The sequence below is a fragment of the Crocodylus siamensis genome, chromosome 13 (assembly GCF_052110815.1).
Source record: "Crocodylus siamensis isolate JL-2025a chromosome 13, ASM5211081v1, whole genome shotgun sequence".
NCBI lineage: Eukaryota > Metazoa > Chordata > Crocodylia > Crocodylidae > Crocodylus > Crocodylus siamensis.
This window is the reverse complement of record NC_143407.1, coordinates 16,802,715-16,823,550: the sequence shown is the minus strand read 5'-3', so window position 1 is coordinate 16,823,550 and position 20,836 is coordinate 16,802,715. Positions and strand designations below refer to the sequence as shown.

The 20,836-nt window shown below is 47.9% G+C and overlaps 1 protein-coding gene across 5 annotated transcripts in view; it reads left to right on the top strand.

The window, feature by feature from the left end:
• The window catches only part of MTMR4 (myotubularin related protein 4), an 84,952-nt gene that overhangs the window by 33,093 nt on the left and 31,023 nt on the right, over nt 1–20,836 (top strand). For 4 of the 5 annotated variants that reach the window (XM_090024984.1, XM_090024981.1, XM_090024983.1 and 1 more), the window contains exon 3: nt 19,527–19,616. In XM_090024984.1, coding sequence (XP_089881110.1) covers nt 19,527–19,616 — 90 coding nt within the window. Of the gene's footprint in view, nt 1–15,643; nt 15,911–19,526; nt 19,617–20,836 lie in introns of those variants that run through there. The other variant, XM_090024980.1, reaches the window with a different exon arrangement.

Here is a 20,836-nt window from a genome sequence, read left to right as displayed (position 1 = left end):
TACTGGCCCTGTGTGCTGTCATCTTTGACAGGCAGCTGGGGGCAGATAAATATTAATTTTCTACATTTTTGAAGGGCCCCATGGGCCAGACATAATGGCCTGGCAGGCTGGGTCCAGCCTGTGGGTTGTATTTTGCCCACCCTGGTCTAGAGTTCAAGGGTTATTCATGGGGCCTCCAGCTCCTACTACAGAGCTGGGAATGGGAGCTGATGTTGCTGTGATTTCAGTTAAAGCAAGAGTCGATTTCACCCTCATTGCAATGGGAGAACTGTGCAGAGCATGGGATTTCAGGGACTGGAAATGTGTTAGCTCTGAAAAATACAAAATAAGTCGATTTGGTTTTTCAGGTCAAAGAAATCCAGGTCAGAGAAAAAAATAAAAACCAGCACCCTCCCTCCAAGCCCAGCCTTCAGGGAAACCATGCATGCAAATAGCGAGATGTGTCTGAAGTAGTGTGTTAGAGTAGGTGTGTATGTGAATGACTGTCTCTGCAGGAGGGAGAGTGTTCTGTGTGAGACAGAAACTGCATGGATTTATAACTGAAAAGTCTATTTCCAGTGGAGCTGGATCTGGGCCTGATCATATGGTGTGCAATCATTGAAGGGTAAGTGATGGGGCTGAGTTAGGAATGCGTGGTCCAGCTTCTAATTTACTTGATCATTTGCTTATGCTGTCCCATGCTTTGAACACAGACTCCTGGGTGTAAACAAGGGGAATAGCAGCAGTGTATCCAGTAAGAGGAGATGCCTGCAGGTGCTACAGAAGTCAGTGTTTGGTCTGCTCTTGCTACTATCTTCATTATCAGTGGCAAAGATGAGATTGGGGTAGCCATTTGAATTAAAAATGAATCGTCTTCATAAAGTTAATTTCTCATAGTGTAGAGAGAGTTTTTCCTACTGTGGCATGTGGAATAAATACATGTTTAGAATACCAAGGGAGAGGATGAATATAGTCCATTTTTATTGTGAATCCTTGCTCCCTTTCTCCAAGGTTCAAGCAGAACATTTGAGTAGCTTCATTGTGGAGGGTCTCCAACATGGTTTGGAAATGCCATTTGGAGCAAATCAAGGCGGGGGATGTTATTTGGACTCTGTTTAATTTATCTTCCATAGCACTTCCAAAATGACAAGCTTTTCATAAGCTTTGCTGACAAAGCTTATAGTAATAATCAGTAAAAAGCTTAGCTTAGTTCAGGGGCTCATGCCTGGGCCTGGAGCCTGCTGACTATAGGCTTTGGCCCCGTGATGGAAGTGGGAGAAGTGTGCAAAGGCAAGGATGCTGCCCTGATTTCCAAGTCATGTTAGCTGCAGGGTCCCAGACCTACAGACCATACATGCCACTTGTGAGAGGAGAATCTTCATTTCACATGATGTCCTGATTTCCAGAGCGGTTTCTTTGGGCCACTCAAAAGCCTTGTTTTTGCTTTTCTTCCAGCCATTTAAAAGTTTGTGGTTTCTGCATGGGAGCGAGAAGAATTTGTTCTGTATTTACCAGGCACAAACTGTTCAGGAGTATGAACACTCAGGTTGCTGCTGGAAGGAAAAAGCATGGGCTCCACCAAAGTTGGTGTGTTGCTCAGTGTGAATGTTAGTGGCCCTTGTTCGGTGGCTCATTATAAACTCATTCAGGCATTGAATGAATTTACTGAAAAACCCCATTTAAAGAGGTCCATACATGTTACTCTTGAATCAAATGCCAGCAGCGGCAATACCAGCACATGCTCAAAGCAAAACTAAATGACTTTTGTCCCTAGTGGGACCACTTCACACCCCCTGAAGGAAGTTGCCCAAAGCATATCCAGATGGGGGTTTTTTCTTTGCTCAGTCCTCTGGAGGCATGCCAGGACAGCTAACAGACCCCAAACCAGAGCTGCTGAAGTGAGTCTTTGGGACAGGACCAGGTCTCCCTTCAGGGGCTTTTGGTAGTTTAGGATTACAAGTTTTGCCAATATTTGCTTCTGTCTATTGAGCTAGCTAAGCTGCTGCCTTTAAAGACTTCAAGAAAATGCATTTTGTGAAACTTCCCTTTCCTAACCTTTTTGTGCATCCTGTCCATTGGGTACCTCGCCTCTCATATAACCACCCAACCATTTGTCACTCACTTGCTTCTGTCTGGATACTGCTTTCCTTCATAGCCAGTTGCCCTCATATTTCCACGTGTTTGCAAATGTTCCATGTTCCTTCTCCCCACATACCCATGGTGTAGTTTTGCCCTTGTAACCTTTTTTTCCATCCTTTCTTTCTGGGACTTTTTCTAGACATACGGGGGAATTTCTTGATTTCTTGTCCCTTTTCTGTCTTTCTCTTCAGCTGCATTTCCTCTGGGGGCCTGGATACTTGGATATTTTAACATTCCTGTCATTGCCAAGTGGGAACGCTAAGCAGCTTTGTCTTGAATGATTACATGGGGATTACGGAAACGTGGTGGGACGCAACACATGACTGGGCGGTGAATGTCAAGGGCTATAGGCTGTACAGGAGGGACAGGATAGGAAAGAGGTGGGGGCGTGGCGCTCTATATTAAGGAGGAATACACATCCTCGTTAATTAGCAAGGAGTCAGGGGAGGGGCACTCTGAAGTGCTTTGGGTTAGAGCACAAGGCAGTAGAGGGGAAAGGGACTTAACGGTGGGAGTCTACTACAGACCTCCCAACCAAGGAGAAGAGCTTGACCAGGAATTCTTGGGTCAGCTCACAGAGGTAGCGAAGGCTAGGGATGTGGTAGTCATGGGGGACCTGAACTTCCCGGACATCTGCTGGGAAGAGCAGTCAGCCAGGTCTGAACACTCACGTAGGTTCTTGGCCAGAGTGCAAGACCTCCATCTAACCCAGGAGGTGCACAGCCCCACCAGGGGGGACGCCTTGTTGGACCTAGTGCTGGACCTGGTGAGGGGGCTGCGGGTGCTCGACCACTTGGGTGACAGTGATCATCGCCTGCTGGAATTCACCATCCAGCGCAAGGTGGCAAAAGCCTGCAGTAAGGGAGCGGCCCTAGATTTTAGGAGGGCAGATTTCAACGAGCTAAGGAGGATAGTTGGAGAAGCGCTGAGGTCCCGGAGGGGAGGGGAGCCAGGTGTCCAAGGAGAGTGGTCGCTCCTTAAGGAGACGATCCTCCAAGCCCAAAGGAAGGTAATCCCAACGAGGATCAAAGGGAGCAGGAGAGCACACAAGCCTCTGTGGCTCACCAAAAGAATCTGGGAATGTCTCCTTGCTAAAAAGGCTTACACCCAATGGAAAGAAGGGGTCATCACCAGGGAGGGCTATTCTGTAGTTGCTCGGGGATGTAGGGGGGCAGTTAGGAAGGCCAAGGCAGAGATGGAACTGGGACGAGCTTCCCAGATTAAGGACAATAAGAAGTCTTTTTTTAAATACGTAGGGGGTAAAAAGAAGGTCTCGGGTAATGTGGGGCCCTTGCAGGATGCGATGGGAAACTTGGTCGTCACACCAGACGGCAAAGCTAACATGTTTAATGATTTCTTTGCTTCTGTCTTCCTAAGTAGGGACCAGAACAGCCACCTCCCTGCTGGGCCCCCCTCGGGCCCCGGGGGAGGCACACCTGGGCCATGGGTTAGCGAGGATTTAGTTAGGGAGCTTCTGGAGGAGTTGGACGTATTCAAGTCAGCCGGCCCGGATGATCTCCACCCTAGAGTTCTAAAGGAACTGGCCGAGGTCAGTGCAAGTCCCCTGGCACGGCTTTACGAGCCCTTGTGGTGCTCTGGTGAGGTACCGGAGGACTGGAAGAGGGCCAATGGACTGGAAGAGGGCCAACGTGGTCCCCATCTTCAAAAAAGGGAGGAAGGAGGACCCGGGACACTATAGGCCGGTTAGTCTTACCTCGATCCTAGGCAAGCTGTTCGAGAAAATTATGCTGGCACACATCCAGGAGGGGCCAGCAGGGGACTGCATGCTTAGGGGCAACCAACACGGGTTCATCAGTGGCAGGTCCTGTCAGACCAACCTGGTGGCCTTTTACGATCAGATCACCAGATCATTAGATGCAGGGGTAGCAGTGGACATAGTCTTCCTGGACTTCCGGAAGGCTTTTGACACTGTCTCTCACCCCGTTCTCATTAAGAAACTGGGGGGCTGTGGTGTAGACACCCACACAGTCAAATGGGTCGCCAACTGGCTGGTGGGCCACACCCAAAGGGTGGTAGTGGATGGGTCCTTCTCAACCTGGAAGGACGTGGGCAGTGGGGCTCCGCAGGGCTCGGTCCTCGGGCCCGCACTGTTCAACATCTTCATCAGTGATTTGGACGAGGGGGTAAAAAGCACCCTGTTCAAATTTGCTGATGACACTAAGATGTGGGGGGACATGGGCACATTGGAAGGATGCAACAGGCTACAATCAGACCTAGACAGGTTACGGGTGGGTGGACGAGAATAGGATGGGTTTCAACACAGACAAGTGCAAGGTGATGCACCTCAGGAGGAACAACCGGCACCATACCTACAGGTTGGGGAACTCCCCTTTTGTCAGCACGGAGGCGGAAAAGGATCTGGGGGTCATCATTGGCTCCAAGAAGAACATGGGCCGGCAGTGTGGGGAGGCAGTTAGGAAGGCCAACCGCACCTTGTCATGCATCCACAGATGCATCTCGAGCAGGTCCAAAGGGGTGATCCTCCCCCTCTATGCGGCACTGGTCAGGCCGCAGCTGGAGTACTGCATCCAGTTCTGGGCGCCACACTTCAAGAGGGATGTGGACAGCATGGAGAGGGTCCAGAGGAGGCCACTCGTATGATTAGGGGACAACAGGGCAGGCCCTATGAGGAGAGGCTACAGGACCTGAACCTGTTCAGCCTCCACAAGAGAAGGCTGAGGGGGGATCTTGTGGCCTGTTATAAACTAGTCAGGAGGGATCAGCAGGCATTGGGGGAGTCACTGTTCCCCCGAGCACCGCCAGGAGTGACCAGGAATAACGGTCACAAGCTGGCAGAGGGTAGATTTAGGTTAGATATCAGGAGGCACTACTTCACGGTCAGGGCGGCCAGGGTCTGGAACCAGCTTCCAAGAGAAGTGGTGCAGGCTCCTACCCTGGGGGTGTTTAAGAGGAGGCTGGATGAACATCTTGCTGGGGTCGTTTGACCCCAGTAGTCTTTCCTGCCATGGCAGGGGGTCGGACTAGATGATCTGCTCAGGTCCCTTCCGACCCTAGAAACTAACTATGAAACTATTCTAGTGTATGAGTGTTATGATGCTCCACTCACCTTAGTCCCTTGGGGGCAGTAATGATGCTGGGAAGCTCCCTGTACTTCCTCAGCTAAAGACTGTACTGACTTGATGGCATTTAGGAAGCTAAGCTAGTGTGGCAAGCTCCAGGAAGCCCTTCCTTAGGGATCTCTGTTGTCTCTGACCTCATTCAGGTGCTATTCTCATTTTCCTGGCTAACTAAGTCTTCTGAGTGTACTGCCTGGTTAGTTATGTGGAAAACTGAGCAGGTGTTTCATTAGCCAGGAAAGCAGCATCAATACATTCTTCCTAACCTCAGAGCTGTCTGAACTGCTTTGTGGGTTTGTTGGGGTAACACGTGCATACTCATTCTTACACACCAAACTTCAGTAACTCAGGGTTCCTCAGTGAAACTCATCTCTTAAATTGCAGGACAGCAGCATTGTAGTTAAAGCACAGAAGTGTCTGCTAATTAGTAATTCAGTTCCTTGGCTCTTTTGAAGCTAGAATTCAAATAGCAGAAATTCAATGCAAAGACTTAACAGGCAACCTTTGACCTTGCTTCAACAAACTGTGGAGGTGCAGATATGAAGAGAAGAATCCATAATGCCCCTCACTGGCCACATGTCAGTCACTGTGACAAGCCCTGTGTTACATGTTTACATCCAATGTTTGTCAAACAGGAGTCCTCCCCCAACCCAGAAAACTCCCAGAGATCTGCCAAAGTAAAGGTAGAACTGCTGCTTGCATTGTCCTTGTTGAATTTGTCATAAACTTCCAGTACAGATTTCTATGCATGTGCCCACCAGTCCTAAATGAGACACTACTATGCTTCAGGCATCAGCTGATAATGTATAGCTTGCTTCTTTCGCCTAGTACAATTCAGTAAAGTCAGTGGTTTGTGGGTTCCCCATAACTGCCACATTTCCATGATACAGATTTAGTGTATCATTTTCTTTGAGAAGCACTGGCATCTTCATTTTTTGCAGCAGAGCTTAGATCTTTATCAGGAAGAAACCCCCTGAGGACAGAGAGGTGCTTTTCTGGGTCCAGCAACATTCCTGTGACAGAGAGTGGTAAAAATCACCATTTCCCATCACTCTCTCACCTTCCAAAGTGCCAAATGTTCTGAGGCTGGGCCCTGCTGCTAAGCAGTAGTCTTTGAATATTGGTTTTTGTATGAAACGCACATACGCACTTGTATGGGCCTGCTTTCCAAGACAGTAGGAGCTCTGGATGTTACAGTTGCACCTGTAGGGCAGTGATGTAACTAAAAAAGAGGTGACCAGGGCAACCACTCCAGAAGATGACTGTGAGAGTGAGGGAAAGGGGGAGGGGGCAGAGTTGCTACCAGCAGCTGCACAATCACAGTTGCGAAGTTGCCACTGCCCCTGTGCCCTGGATGCCCAGCCCCGTGTCTGTGTTGCTGCCTAAAGGACACAGGTGGATAGCTGTGTGGTCTCTCATGCTGTGTGATCTGTGGTGTACAGAGAAGAGGGTTGGGATGGGGTAGAGCAGGGGCGGGCAATTATTTCGGGCGAAGGGTTGCTTACCAAGTTTTAACAAGCTGTCAAGAGCCACATTAGTAGCCCTGTCCCTTGACTGTTGCCCCACCCCTGGTTGCCATTTTGGGCCCAGAAGTCCCACCTCCTTAACCTCTGATCTTTGCCACCGGAGGTCTGTCCCCTTGCCCCTGGGAGTGCTCCTTTGGGGAACATGGTTTGCCATTTTAGGGGGGGAAAAAACAAATTATTTACTAAAAATCAAACACACATTATAATATTTTTTAATTTAATTTAAAAAATATATTTTTGTCCAGATTTGTGTGCATTTGTGCTGTATATGTAGAAGTGATTGCTTAATATCTCAAAATGTATACTTGTATATTTTGTGGGGTGTGTATGGGTGTCGGGGGGGTATGGGGTAGGTGTGGGGTTTGTGGGGAGTTGTGGGTGAGTGTTATGGGGGTTTATGGGGTTGTGCATGTGTGGGCATGGTATTGTGGGTATGGGAGCCACGAGGTGCAGAGTGGCCGGTGGGTGGGCAGGAAAGTAGGGAAAGCAGCAGCAGGGGTGGGGGGAGTGGGCGTGTGGAAGCATGGGGCTTACACCGATGTCCCAGGGCCAGTGCCAGTGGGGCCTGGAGCGGGGCGGTAGGAGCATGGGGTGCAGGTTGGCAGGGGTCTGTGGCAGGAATTCCCGACCTTTTTATACTGCAGACCTGCAAACTGTGTAATTTACAGATTTAAATTGAATTTACATGTTTAAATTTAATTTTTACGGGATGAGGGGCCGGGTTGTGAAGATCGGATCGGGTTGGGGCACTGGGGAACCCTGCAGGGCAGGGGGCTGTGCAGGTGGTAGCCCAGGGAGACCCAGCTGGGGCTGTCTGGGAAGAATGGGCTCTGCTGCCTTTGAAGCAAGCAGCAGAGCCACCTCCCCGTCCTTGGCCCTGGGCATTTCCCCACCCGCATCCCCCTGCTCCCACCCACGGGCAGGGCTGGAGGGTCCTGCCCGGCCCAGCAAGGGCCCCAGTAACTGGTGCACGGGCCGCACCTTACCTGGTGTAACCATGGTGGCAGGAGCAGGATGGGGCATACAAAGCCAGCTGCCTCCCTCCCATGGCTGCTCCACCACCCACTCATGACTACTGGCAGTGGAAGCCACAGCACCCATCCAGCTGCCATGCACTCACTCGCTCCTGGGTCTGCCTGCTGTAGCCCCGCAGTACAGGTAGGGATGACCACATGCAGCCCCAACCCCAAGCTTGCCTGTCCAAGCCGAGCAGCAGCGGCAGGGAGCAAAGTGCTGCTCAGCCTTAGGGAAAAGCAGCCCTCCCCCTCCCATTGCCAGCATTCCCTGCTGCAGCTGCTCACAGCCCACGCAGGGTTATCCTGCCTCTCCATCATGTCACTGCTGTCCCGCAGGGCAGCGGTGGTAATGGAGAGCAGGTACAGGGCTTTGAGCAGCTGTAGCAGGGAGCCCTGGCAGCAGGAGTGGGAGGGGCTGTTTTTCCTCTGTGCTGAGCAGCAATTAGTTCCCCACCACCACCGCTCAGCCTGGATGGGCAAACACGGGGTCAGGGTGTTTACAGTTGTCCCCGCCTGTACCATCGGGCTGGGGCTGGGAGAGCTGGGAGTGAGCGGGCGAACAACAGCCAGTGGCAGCCATACAAGAGTCTGGTGCCTGCACTGGTTTCCTGGGCCCCATGCCAGTGGAGCCCAGAGCAGGTGGCAGGAGCGCAGGGTCCCGGCTGGCAGGGACTCTGTGGAGCCAGGTCAGCTCCCTTCTCTCACTGCTGGTGCAGCCCAACCTGGCTCCTTAGACCCCTGCCAATCCACACCCTGTACTCCTGCCACCCCGCTTTGGGCTGCACTGGCGCTGGCCCTGAGACAACAGCATGGTCCCCACGTGCCTGCATGTTTCCACTTTCCCCACTCTCTTCTTCCCTGAATTTCCCACTCTGGCACAGGGAGGTGTGAACAGCCCCATGATCTCAGGCCAGAGGCAGGGGACTAGGCTGAACAGGTCTTGCTACTGCAGGAGCCGCCGTGGCTTCCCCTGCCCCTGGCTGCTGTCATCTTTGACAGGCGACTGAGGGCAGATGAATATTAACTTCCTAAATTTTTTAAGGACCCCGTGAGTTGGATAATATGGCTTGGTGAGCCAGATCCGGCCTGTGAGCCATATTTTGCCCACCCCTGGGGTAGAGCTAAGTAGATTTATCAAACTTTGTGTTTTGTCTCCAGATTTTCTTTTTTTCTTTTTCTTCTTTTTTTTTTTTTTTAAATATTTCCCTTTTTTGTCTGAAATTTCACAGCCTGAACTGGGAAGTGAACTCCTGCATCCCACAAATTTTTTCTTCTCTCAGCAGAGATGGTTTCTTTAGTGAGCTTGGCATAGGACACGCACCCCTGTGATGACTGTGGAGTCAGCAGATCTGATCATTGTGTAGCTGTCCCTTGACCCAGCTCTGGTGTTCATTTGTGTAACCTTTAAAATCCTCTATGGAGATGTCCACTAAGGTTCATTCTGTTTGCAGAAAAATGTCTAGATCAGAAATGGGCAAAGATATGGCCCGTGGGCTGGATTGGGCCCAGCAACTGACTGGATCTGGCCCATGGGTAATTGCCCACTACTTGATTGTATCTGGCCTATGGCTTCCCTCACAACACTCCACATGGGGTGAAGCCCCGCCTGCATCCTCCCAGGGCAGCCTGTACTGTGCTTTCACCCTGCACCTGCCAATGGCACCACACCAGGCCTGGCCAGCATGCACAGCTTCCTGGTGGGGCTGCTCCTGGTACAATTGCAGCTGCCTGGGTACTGCTCGACTTCCTCCTCCTCCTGGCCCAACTGCATTGCTCCGAGCAACAGGCAGTGCAGGGGAGGGCAGCAGCTGTGGGGATACATGCTGGAGACCACGTGCCCAGCCAGGAGGGGGGAAGCTGCAGCCAGGTGGCTCCTGCCCCAGTGTGTGGGGCTCCAGCTCCCAACTGCTTTCCACCTACTTCACCCACCCAATGTGATGAGCAGCCACCAGTGGGCGGCCCCATGGCTGCCACCCTTCCCTGGGAAGCTGTGCACACTGACTGGGGCCAGGGTGGGGACGTTGCTGGGTGTGCTGTTGGGTCACAGGTCGGGCTGCCCCTGGTGGGAGTACGAGGGGCTTGACTCCATGCAGAGTGCCACAGTGGCAGCTGCAGGCCAGATGGTGGGTGCGGACTGCACCTGCACCACCCAGGCAAGCTGTGCTATATGCACCCCTTGCCCCCCACCCCTCCTTGGCCAGCTACCAGGACATAGCAGACAGGCAGCTCCCCGTACACATGTGCACCCCCTAGACATGCACACCTCCACATATACACACACAAACACACCACACCCACTGTCGTCCCCCCTCCACACACTTGAAAATTCTTACAAGAGTAAGAATTTATTTTGATCTGTTATATAATTGTCTCTATATACACTACTCAGAAAAACATAAATCAGGGAAAATATATTTTTTCAAATAAAATTAAGATATTAGATATTTGATTTTTATCATATGATTTGTTTTTATCTATAATTCGTTAAAATATATTCTAAAAGATTTTATATGTTCAGCCCTAGAGATAAGAAGGCCCAGAAGAAGCTAGAAAAAACCTGTCTGTCCCCCCCCCCCACCTTTTCCTAGGATTTTTTTTGTTTGTTTTTTTCCTGAAATAAAATTGAAAATATTTGGAAAAATTAAAAAAACCCTCTTATGAAATATTTTCTTTTAGACTGATGAATAAAATGTTTAAGGTACCGTGTTCAGCTATTGCTACCCTTTACTTCCGGAATAGGTTTTCTAATAACTGTGTAATAAAAGATTTTTAGGTAAAACTATCCAGAGTAGCAGATCATTACAGTTCCTGGACACTGAGGACAAGCAGTAGAGTATAACTTTCAAATGCAAGAGCAAGACACATTTTTGCCCCCAGGGGGCACTGCCGTTTTCACAAGAGAAGGAAGAAGGATTCAGTGCCTTCTTTGCTTGTGGACTTCCTCTGTTGTTGACTTTTGATCTAGCGGTTGGTGGATCTGCTCCTGTCCTCATGACTAGGCCTCAAAGGACTGGAAGTGGACACTGGCAACAGCATCCATTTGTTCCTGTAGAGAATAGAAACAAGGAGCTTATTGCCCTGCTTGCTCAAAAGGAGCAGAGCAAGTCTAAAGGTTTTGGAGTTGGAAGGAACCTGCCTCCTCCTGGCCCCGGGACCTTGAAATCCACAGAAGTACAGAAGCAGCACAAAAGAGCTGAAAGAAAGTATACTTCTTTATTGGAAGGTAAGAGTTTAGATTTCTCTGAATTCAGTATATTAAACTGTATTTTAGCTGCATTCATATATTTTCATAATCTATGTAATTCATAATTGAATTCATACTAAGCTGATGTTTTGTGACAAATCACCCACCCTTAGCAGTGAGGTGAGGCCTGCAGGGCAGGGAAGTTATTCACAGTTAACTTTGAGGAGGCCTTTCCTCCATCCATTACTAAATTTGTACATGCTATAGCTTAGTGTTTATATATGCAAGCTAGCCACTAAATTACATTTTTCTTTTTTCTTCCTCAGCAAAATGGTGTGACCAACTTCTAGCCTATGGAAGCATTTCCACACTGCAAGTTATTATGAGAAAAAAATCTGATTTGCAAATACTGTCAAATGAAATACGCAATTCCAAATGCTGCTTACATCCTTGTATGTAAGAAGTGTCCTGCAGACATTAAAAAATCCTTCATGGGTGTAAGTGAGGAAGTAGATCACAATGATGAAAGTACAAGTAGCTGTTTCCAGTGTTCTCGATCCAGAAGTCCTCCTACTGCTACTGCTTCTTCTATAACATCAGCATCACAAGGGTTGCCCAATCAACATCCTCAAGTAACCAAATATTGCAAGCAACTGTATGCAAAAGCCTCTCAGTAGCTTCATTTATAGACAAGATGACACCTGAAGGTCAGGAAAAAATTGACCAAGCTCTTGCAAGAGCAGTATATTCTTCTGGGACACCATTGTCAATAACTTAAAATGCATACTGGCAGGAAGCTTTTATATTACTAAGACCATCATACCTTTTGCCCAGCAGACATTATTTGAGCAAGCCTCTTTTAGAATCAGAATATGAACGTGTAATGCAATCTGTGCAAGGAAGAATCAACAAAGCACTGTGTCTTGCAGTACTTGCAGATGGATGGACAAACGTGTGGGGAGAAGGAATCATAAACTTTGTGATAACAACACAACCAGTTTTTTACAGAAGCACTGAAACAGGAGAGAACAGGCATACTGCAGAGTATATACTGCAGTAGTAAAATATGTGAAGCCCTACAGAAGATTGGCAGTGGTAAAGTCTTTGCTTTGCTGACTGACAATGCAGGTAACATGAAAGCAGTATGGGAGATCATAATGGATAATCCACATACTACTACAATAAGATTTGCATCCCATGAGCTAATCTTGTTTTTTAATGACATCATGAAGTTGGACGCTGCAAAAGATCTGTAGAAGAGCAAAATAAGTTATAAAACATGTAAAAGCTACTCATATTGTAGCTGTAGTCTTTAAGAAGTAGGGAAGAAAAGAATGCAAAGAATACAATAGTGACACAAATTCTGTAGTAAAACTAGATGGGGTGGAGTGATGATCTCATTTGGAAGTTTACTAAAGAACAAAGAAGATCTTCAAGAAACAGTAAGAACTGAGGAACTTAAAGTAGCCAGAAGTGTAAGGAACACTGTACTTGATGAGGATGTCTTCTGGGTTCAGCTGCAGAACTCCCTGAATATTCTAAAGTCAGTTTCTTCAGCAATCACTGCATCTGAATCAGACAGTGCACTTTGGTCAAACATTCCTTACCAAGTGGCCCAGATCAAATCAGCTGTTTTTGAGAATCTAAATGTATCTCTGCTTACAAGTACAGAATAAAGAAAAGTGAAAGACTTTATTAACAGCCTGGAAGTATTTTGTCAATCAATTCATGCTCTTGCAAATCTCTTGGATTCAAAGGCAGAAATGTTAGTGATGATGGCACTGCTACTGCATTTGACTTGATTACAAAACAAACAACACACTTAAGACTTGATGGTAGAAGGTACTTTCAAATGTTGCAGAATACAGAACATCTTCAGGTATTTGGTCCAGGAATGCAATCTGGGACTCTGCCAAGCATATCCCTCCAAGCATGGCACAGTCTCTGACTCCTGTTGCTTCTTGCCGCTTCAGATTCCTCCATCTTCTGCAGCATGTGTAAGAAACTGGTCTGTTTGGAAATAATCACGCCAAATCAAGAAATAAACTAACATGTGAAAATGTAGCTAGAGAAGCTTGTCTCAATCTGGGAAAACCTTCAGTTTTCAGAAGTCCATGAAGATGATAAAAATGAAGGTTCAGAAGAAGCAGAAACTGCTGATAGTGATAGCTCAGAAAATGAGACTGACTAGACAAAGTTTCATGTAGCAAAATTTGTATTCAGTGAGTCTTGGGTTTTTTCCCCCTTTTCAGCTCTTTTTTTTTCTAAAAATGAGTGCTTTCTGTATCTGCTTGACACTGGAGGAGAGTCCAGAATGCATAATAACTATCTTTGTTTTACTGTAACGTTGATGGTTTCTTCTATTTTCAACTTCAGTTTTTGCCTGCTTCTCATAAACTGGCAAAAACTAAGAGATCCTAGGTTCCTTAGAATTCAGGAGCTTGTAGCTCCATTTGTAACAAAAATTAAAAAGATTTGGATAAATTTGTAATTATTGTCTGAATAAACTATACTTTTAAATTTAATAATATACCAAATATGATAATTTTATGAGAAACCAAGATATATATAATACATTTTATGTTCTTAAAATAGCAAAGTGAATTTAGATCTGTAAGGGGTGCTAAGAAAATAAGTATTGCATATATTTCCATTTTCCCCAAAATGTCTTGTTTTTTCCCATGGCTTCAAAATTTCCGGAAATTTTACATCTCTTTGCAGCCCTCGACAGTTCACCAAAATTTGTTAAGGAGCCCTCCAGCCAAAATAGTTGCCCACCCCTAATCTAGATCCTCTTTGTTACTATTTTTGCTGCCTGGTGGTAATAGTCTTGAGACAGCTGTGTGTGTATGGCCTGGTTTGCTGCTTGGGCACGCTTGTGGCACAAGTGAGCTCCAGTATCTGATGCGTAGGAAGACAGGCTACCCTTTGCCTGAGACAGCTGGCTGTGACTAGCTTGGTCTGAGGGTCACTGAAACACAGTCTCTTCACTGAGTTTTCATTCTTGCTTTCTAAGCTGAAGGGATTCCTCCTTCGGTCTTATGTGGGTTTCCTGCCCATTTCTTTATTTTGCCCCCCAGTGAACCACGTTCCAGTAACCCAGGGGGCACAGATATTTACTTTGAACAGGGAAAAGCAGGAGGACCAAGATGGTTTATAACCAAGGTTACAAACCAGTTTGTCAAGAATTACTGATGCCCAACCAGACCATGGGGTTGGGGAGAAGTATCAGGTGAGCTTATTGCTTTCTGGGCAGTAGGCTAACAGCTGGTGACAGAAGTGTAGCAGAAACTTAGGGCCAGATCTTAGAGGGTAGGCACCTAGGGAGAACTGTGATCCTGTTCCACCCTGGCCAATTGCCTGAGAAATTGCTAATACGAAAGATGTGTGGGTCATCCTTGCCCTTGTTTTTTATGGCTTAGTTTTAAGGCTAAGATGATGGTGTGGATAGAGGCATTAATGAATTTTCGGGGACTTGAGCTGGGTGGAATAGGACCTCATCTAAATACCCAAGTTCACTTAGGCATCTAATATGTGGAATAGGACTTAGCCTTTTATGCTTATCTTGTGAATGTTCTTCATACGGCTTTTGACAAAGGGTAAGCCTAAGATCTTAATTGTGACTTTGGAAAGCTTAGGTCTTTTGTGGCTCTTGAAAGCCAGTGTTCAGGAGCACAGCATTTTGAGCTGTTAAAACAATGATAGTTCTCTTCTGCCACATTTCCTGCTTGAGATACTTTCTATACATTTCCCATTGTTGTTCCTTTAAAACAGTTCAGCCACATTTGAATTAGCAGCTCTGAGAACCCTAACAGAGAGGGATGGATCCCTTTTGAACAGGCAGGTTAAACTAATTCAAGCAGTCATCTCTAACCATGCTTACAGTGGGGATTGGGATCTCAAAGGTCACAAGCATGGAAATTCACATGCAGGAGCTGGGATCACACCCAAAGTGGGGTTATGAGCCTGGAAGGATGGGGACTTGTGGATAAAACAATACTGTGATAAAGATGCTGGCAGCCTTGAGCACTGCATGCACAAGGGCTTTCTGAGAAGCTAACCCCTGAGCAGCTGGTTCAGTTAGTGGCCTGACATGGACTTTGTACTCTGCTTGAACTAATGTCTCTGAGATGGAGGCTGCATGATTGTGAGGAAGCTGCAGGCATGGCAATTTAGGAAAGCCTGCAACCCGTGGAGGGGGAGGGCTGTCCTTTTATCCCAAGACAATTTCTCTGCAGGGACTTGCTGTGCTGGCTGGTCCAGTTTGTGGGTAGCAGTTTGTTGCAGTCTTAGGGAAGTTCACAAACCAAGTTTTGTGGCTGTGGGGTGTGAGCTGAAGCTGAGTCCTGTAGTCCCTTTGAGGGAAGGAGGGGCTCTCTGTGAGCACACAAAGCAAGCGGGCTGCTATTGTTCATGCACATTCCTGCACATGCTGTCTGGGTTACACAAGGCATGTAGCAGGTACTTCCCGGGGTGTGCTGCAGGCGGGGACTGCATCTCCCAGCAAGCTCCTCTCAGCTTCCTTTGAAAGGGGATGCGCCTGTAGGGTTTGTGTGTCAGCAGAGCACCAGCTCTGCCTGTGCTTAAAGCCCTCCTGGTTAGCTGGGCTGGTCTCTCCATTTTCCACAGGGTCTGTTGGGGAGGCACTTAGATGGCAGAATCAGACTCTGCTTCCTTCAGTGGTAGGTGGAGTCTCTCCAGCTCCTCCTTCCCTCCCCTCCATTGTGAGCAGCAGCTGAAGCAGCAGGCGCACCTGCTCTGGCTGCTTGCAGCAGGGATGCTTTTGCCCTCCTTTGAGGGCTGGGAAAGCTGTGCAGATCAGCGTGTGATTGTGTCTGAGTTGCTGCAGGCAGCAGCAGAGAACCGGGGAAAGGAGATGCTGCTTGTGTGTGCCCAGCCCAGGCGCCACCTCTGGAAATGAACATGAGTCTGCCAGGCCGTGTCTCCTGCTCTATGCTCAACTGCTTTGTAAGTGCTTTTTTTTCCTCCTCTCCTCTGTGCTGTCTGTCTGTTTTGCATCTGCATGCAGGGCTCTGGGCCAGGGTTTCCCTCCAGCCCCAAGACAAATACAGCTATCCCAGGTTTGGCCTGTCCTTGAGGCCCAACATCATCCTGCAGATCTTCCCTCCCCCCCTGCTCTGAATCTCCTTGGCCTTAATGTATGCTCTTTCTGCCCAGCTGGTTTTCCCTTTGGGGAGGGGATTTCCACCACACATGTCCAGTACACTGATCCCATGTGTTCCTGGTCCGTGCCATTCCAATGGTGACTGCCTGAATGGCCCCAAGGGCACAATTATAAGTAGCCCAGAGCTGTGAGTTGGGCAAGGGAACTAGAGCAAGTGCACTGTGCTGGGCAGGCTCCCATCCAGCCCCTGGGTTGCAGCTGGAAAATTACAGTAGGAGAGCATCCAATACATAGGAAATCAAGGGGGAGTTCCTGATGTTGCCTGGGAAGGAGTCGGGATGGGGTGAGGATCCCAGTGTTCCCTGCCCATTAAATGTTGCTGCCTGGCAAGGTATTGAAGAAATCCCCCACCCTGGGGTGGAGGGAGCAGGTCTGTGCGTAGCTGGAGTGAGTGTGTGATGAGGCCTGTGCTCTATACCTGTGCAGGGTGGGTGGGAGAGTGTGACATGAGGCCCACTCTCTGTGTGCTGAGGGTGAGGTGTGAGGCCTGTACTCTGTGCTCTGAGAGAAGAACAAGTCTGCTCAAGTTAGTTAAATTGTATGTGTATGAGGCTGACTGCTGAAATTGTTATTTTAAAAAGCTGCTCTAAAATAGTATTTAGTTCAGTGGATGATTTTAAACACTAAGATCATTGGTATGTCAGAGACATTCCTTGGGCTGTATTTCCCCTAAATGACTCAAGTATTTTTTTTTCATTTTACTTTCATATATTAAAACCAACAGTTTATGATTTGAAAGTGAATATTATTTTACCCCAAAATAGATCTCTTTGCGGACCAATAAATCAAACATATAGGGGAGACTCTAAAATATATTGATTTCTAGGTGATACTCAGAATAAATTATCCTAAACCAGTGATTGTCAGCCAGGGATCTTGGCATCTTGGAGTTCCTTGAGATCCTTTAAAGGGTGCCCTGGGGTTCCATATAACATTAGCACTGCTAGGTCTACAAACGTGATTGAGAAAATAAACCCAGAGATTTCAAATAGGGAACCACAGTGTTAAAAACCTTCTGACCTGTTTTGGGCTTCCTGATTTCTTTGAAACAGAAGAATTCCTCTCATATTTCCATTGTCAGAAAATGAGTGAAAGCTAAGAGCTAGCACTTCCAAGGTATGCCTCAGGTGTAAATGTTTTTAACATGGTGGTTTCCTATTTGAAATATCTGTGATTATCTTGTCAATCCTGTTTGCCCACTAACAGTGCTAAGATTGTGTGGTATTCTGTGGCATCCCTGAAAAATTCTCAAGGTACCCCAGGGTGCTGTGACACCCTTGAAAATCATTGTTCTAAGTTCAGAATGCACCTTCCAGTGTCTTCTGACTTGTTGTGGTCTTTCTGGATTCTTTGCAACAGAAAATTGCTGTATTGTTTTTCCATAGTCAAAAATTGAGTGAAAACTAAGATCTGACATCTTTCGAGGGGTGCCTTAAATCTATTGAGGGGTGCTTGGGTCTGCCAAAGGGTACCTTGAGTCTAAAGAAGTTGAGAACCATTGACCTGGAACAAGGGTTACAAACATGATTCCTATGTTTTGGATACTCAGTTTAAAGGGTCCTGGTTTTCATAAACCAATCCTTTGAAAACTAGTTCCCTTTATAATAACACATGTGAGAACCCCAAATCGCTAATCACTAATTTTCACCAACCTTTACATTGCGCAAAACAGCACTTTTTCCCTTTTATTATTTAAGAACTTTCTTCCTTTCTCAACAGAATCAACTTGGGGGAGGAATATTAACTGAACAGGATAAAAGAGTTTGGGAGTGAAATAGTTTAGGACCAGCAGCTTTAAGCTGCGGGGCCATGCAGGTGCATGCTCATGCCGCGCTGACATGTGCGCCTCTGTGACCATGCACACCACACAGCTTAGAGGGAGCGCTCTTTAAGACAGTGGTTCTGAATCTTTTTTTAGACTTTAGGTACCCCTCATTAGACTTAAGGCAATAAGAGAGCAATTCTTCTGTTGCAGAGAACTCAGAAAGCCCACAACAGGTCAGAAGGTTTTTAATACTGTGGTTTCCTATTTGAAATCACTGGGCACATCCACATAAGCATGGATGTTTGGTTCCCCGGGGACAAATAGCACCAGCGCACCTTGGACTGCCACTGCTTGTCCCCAGGGAACACCCATGCCACACATGCTTTGGCGCATGGCAAGTTACCCCAGGTGGGGTAGGGAAGGCTAAGGCCAGCACCAGGCTGTCTCCAGCAGCCTTTCCTGGGGTCCTCCTGGAGCTGCAGCAGCAGCAATTCTGCCTCACGGAGCCTGACCAACAGCTGCAGCATGGCTGTGGGTAGCCCAGCTCCACTTTTGAGTGGCGCGCGCTGCCTGTGCATGCACAGCTCTGCCTTTTTTTTACCCCGTGGGTTTTTTTGCCCCCTAGATAGGGGGCAAGCACAGACATGTTTGTGGCACTGCATACCACATGGTTGTACTCGTCTAGAGGTGGCCTCAGCATTTATCAGGGTTTTATTTTGCACACCTAAAAGTGTAAACACTGCATGGCATTCTGTGGCATCCCTGAAAGGTTCTCAAGGCACCCCAGGGTGCTGCACCACCCTTCCTGAGAGTCATTGTTCTAAGTTCAGAATACAGCATGCGCTCTGTCTCTCTCTCTCTTTCTCTCCCCCCGCCTTCTTTTAGCTGGTTATTCCATGGTATTTACAAATGCTACAAATATACTCCTGTGTGTGTAAGCTTCACAAGGCCTCTCAAGCAGATTAAGTGTTCAGGCAGTTCCATGGAGCTCCCCACGGTTCAAGGCTTTCTCATCTACATTCAGAAGTTTTCATCAAATCCAAGGAAAATTGTATACTGAGCAGTTCTCACTGAGCACTTGGGCTTGGGGAATGGACCATGATGTTAGTGAGGTACTTAGGTTAAGAAGCTAGTTGTTGTTTTTTTAAGTTAATTTTTGAAAAAAAAATTAGATGGGGAAGAGACATTGCCCCCGAAGTTGGGAATGACAGTGGAGTCCTTGTCATGACTCCGAGATGCAGGTAAACAAAAGGGTTTTTAAAAAATGATGGAAAATCCCATGAAAAATTCACTCCATCTGCCTTCTGGGTGGTATCTGTATCATACGTCATTTGGTTATTTCTTCTTGGCTCATCAAATGCTGCTTTGCTGTACAACTTTTAGCCAGAAGGGCTGCATTAACTGTTTTCTTATGCTGTTGCTGTTATGTGATGATGAGGGAGGGCCTAATGTGGAATATAGGAGCTGATTAGTGGAATCCATGCAGAGTGCTGGGTGCTCTTACATGGAGAATGGGGTGGGGGGTCTAGCAGGCAGTGATCTTCCAGTGAGAGCCTGCATACTGCCTTTTGACAGCTTATACTGACATGGAGTAAGTGGCCTGCCTCTTAGCGTGTGTTCTGTTTGGAATGCAGGGTGAGGAAGGCCCTCCCAGTTTGGAGTACATCCAAGCCAAGGACTTGTTCCCCCAAAAAGAGCTGGTTAAAGAGGAAGAATCTCTGCAGGTAAGAATTGAAGAACCCAGGAAACACCCACTTTGGGGCTTGGTGGGCTTAACTTTGACAGTGCCAAACCTGAAAACGTTCCTAGCCAAAGGAACATCAACACCCCTGGCAGAGGCATAGCAGGCTCTTTTAGTGCTTGGGTTGGGGGTGGGATGGAGGATAGGAAGAGCGGTCTTACCTGGCTTTTCATGCTGGGGCTCTCCTCACTTGAGTGGCAGCTGCAACTGATGCTGCCTTAGCAGCATGGGTTTGGGCTGCTGCCACTGAGGGACAACCAGTGGTAGGGGCTCCCAGGTGGCTGCTCATGGTGCCCCATTTGCCTTTCTACCCCAGGGGACAGGGCTGTTTCTCCCCTGGTAAATGCTCTGGGAAGAGGGTGTCATTCCTTCCTTTTCCCCCCAGATGCACTGCTGGACATGGGGTTGCACCTTCCTGGCCCATACAGCCAGGCTGTGCTTGCTGTGGCAAAACCTTCTGAGAGAACCAGACCTGCACTCCCTTTAAGTCAGTGTCTGGGGCTGGTGCCCCCCTTACCCTGCCCCGCACAGTTCTACTACTGACTCTGGGCCCCTGGTGTGTGAGCAATCTAGGTCACTGCCCATGTGCTGGAGGGCTGCTGATTTTCTATAGCTCTGTGGTTCTTCCTTCATCTCTTCCTTCCGCACACAAGGATGTTCTGATTTGCACTGTGCTGCAGTGAGAGTCATGAGAGTGTCGCTGAGGAATGATATAGTGCAAGGACATCCTGGCAACACCCCTGTAGCGGTGCCAGCATTCAGGGGGGTTAAGCATTGTAACAGCCTCTGTGTTGACTCTCAGCTGCTGAGAGATCCTCCCTGGGCCAATTAGACTGCATCAGAGCCAGACTACCCATGGCATGGCAACAAGCATCCCTGCTGCAGCATCTGATCTAGTCAGCTGGGTTGTGCTCCTGAAGCTCTTCTGCTATAGACCTGCTGGAAGGAGAGGTTTCCTCTCTGAGAGCCAGCCCATCCTTGAGAGGGTGGTGAGGAAGATATAGGTATAGCTGCTGCCATGGATACAAGCAAGGACAATAGCACAGACTGATGCTGTGACCAAAGCTACTACATTCGCTTGCTGTTTTCTGTACAGTAAACTCCCATGTAGTCCCACCCAGTTGCTGTCCTCTGCCTGTAGCTGGAACCAGAATCTGGTTGTACATTTCACACTCACTAGAGCACTTTGAACATCCTGGATGT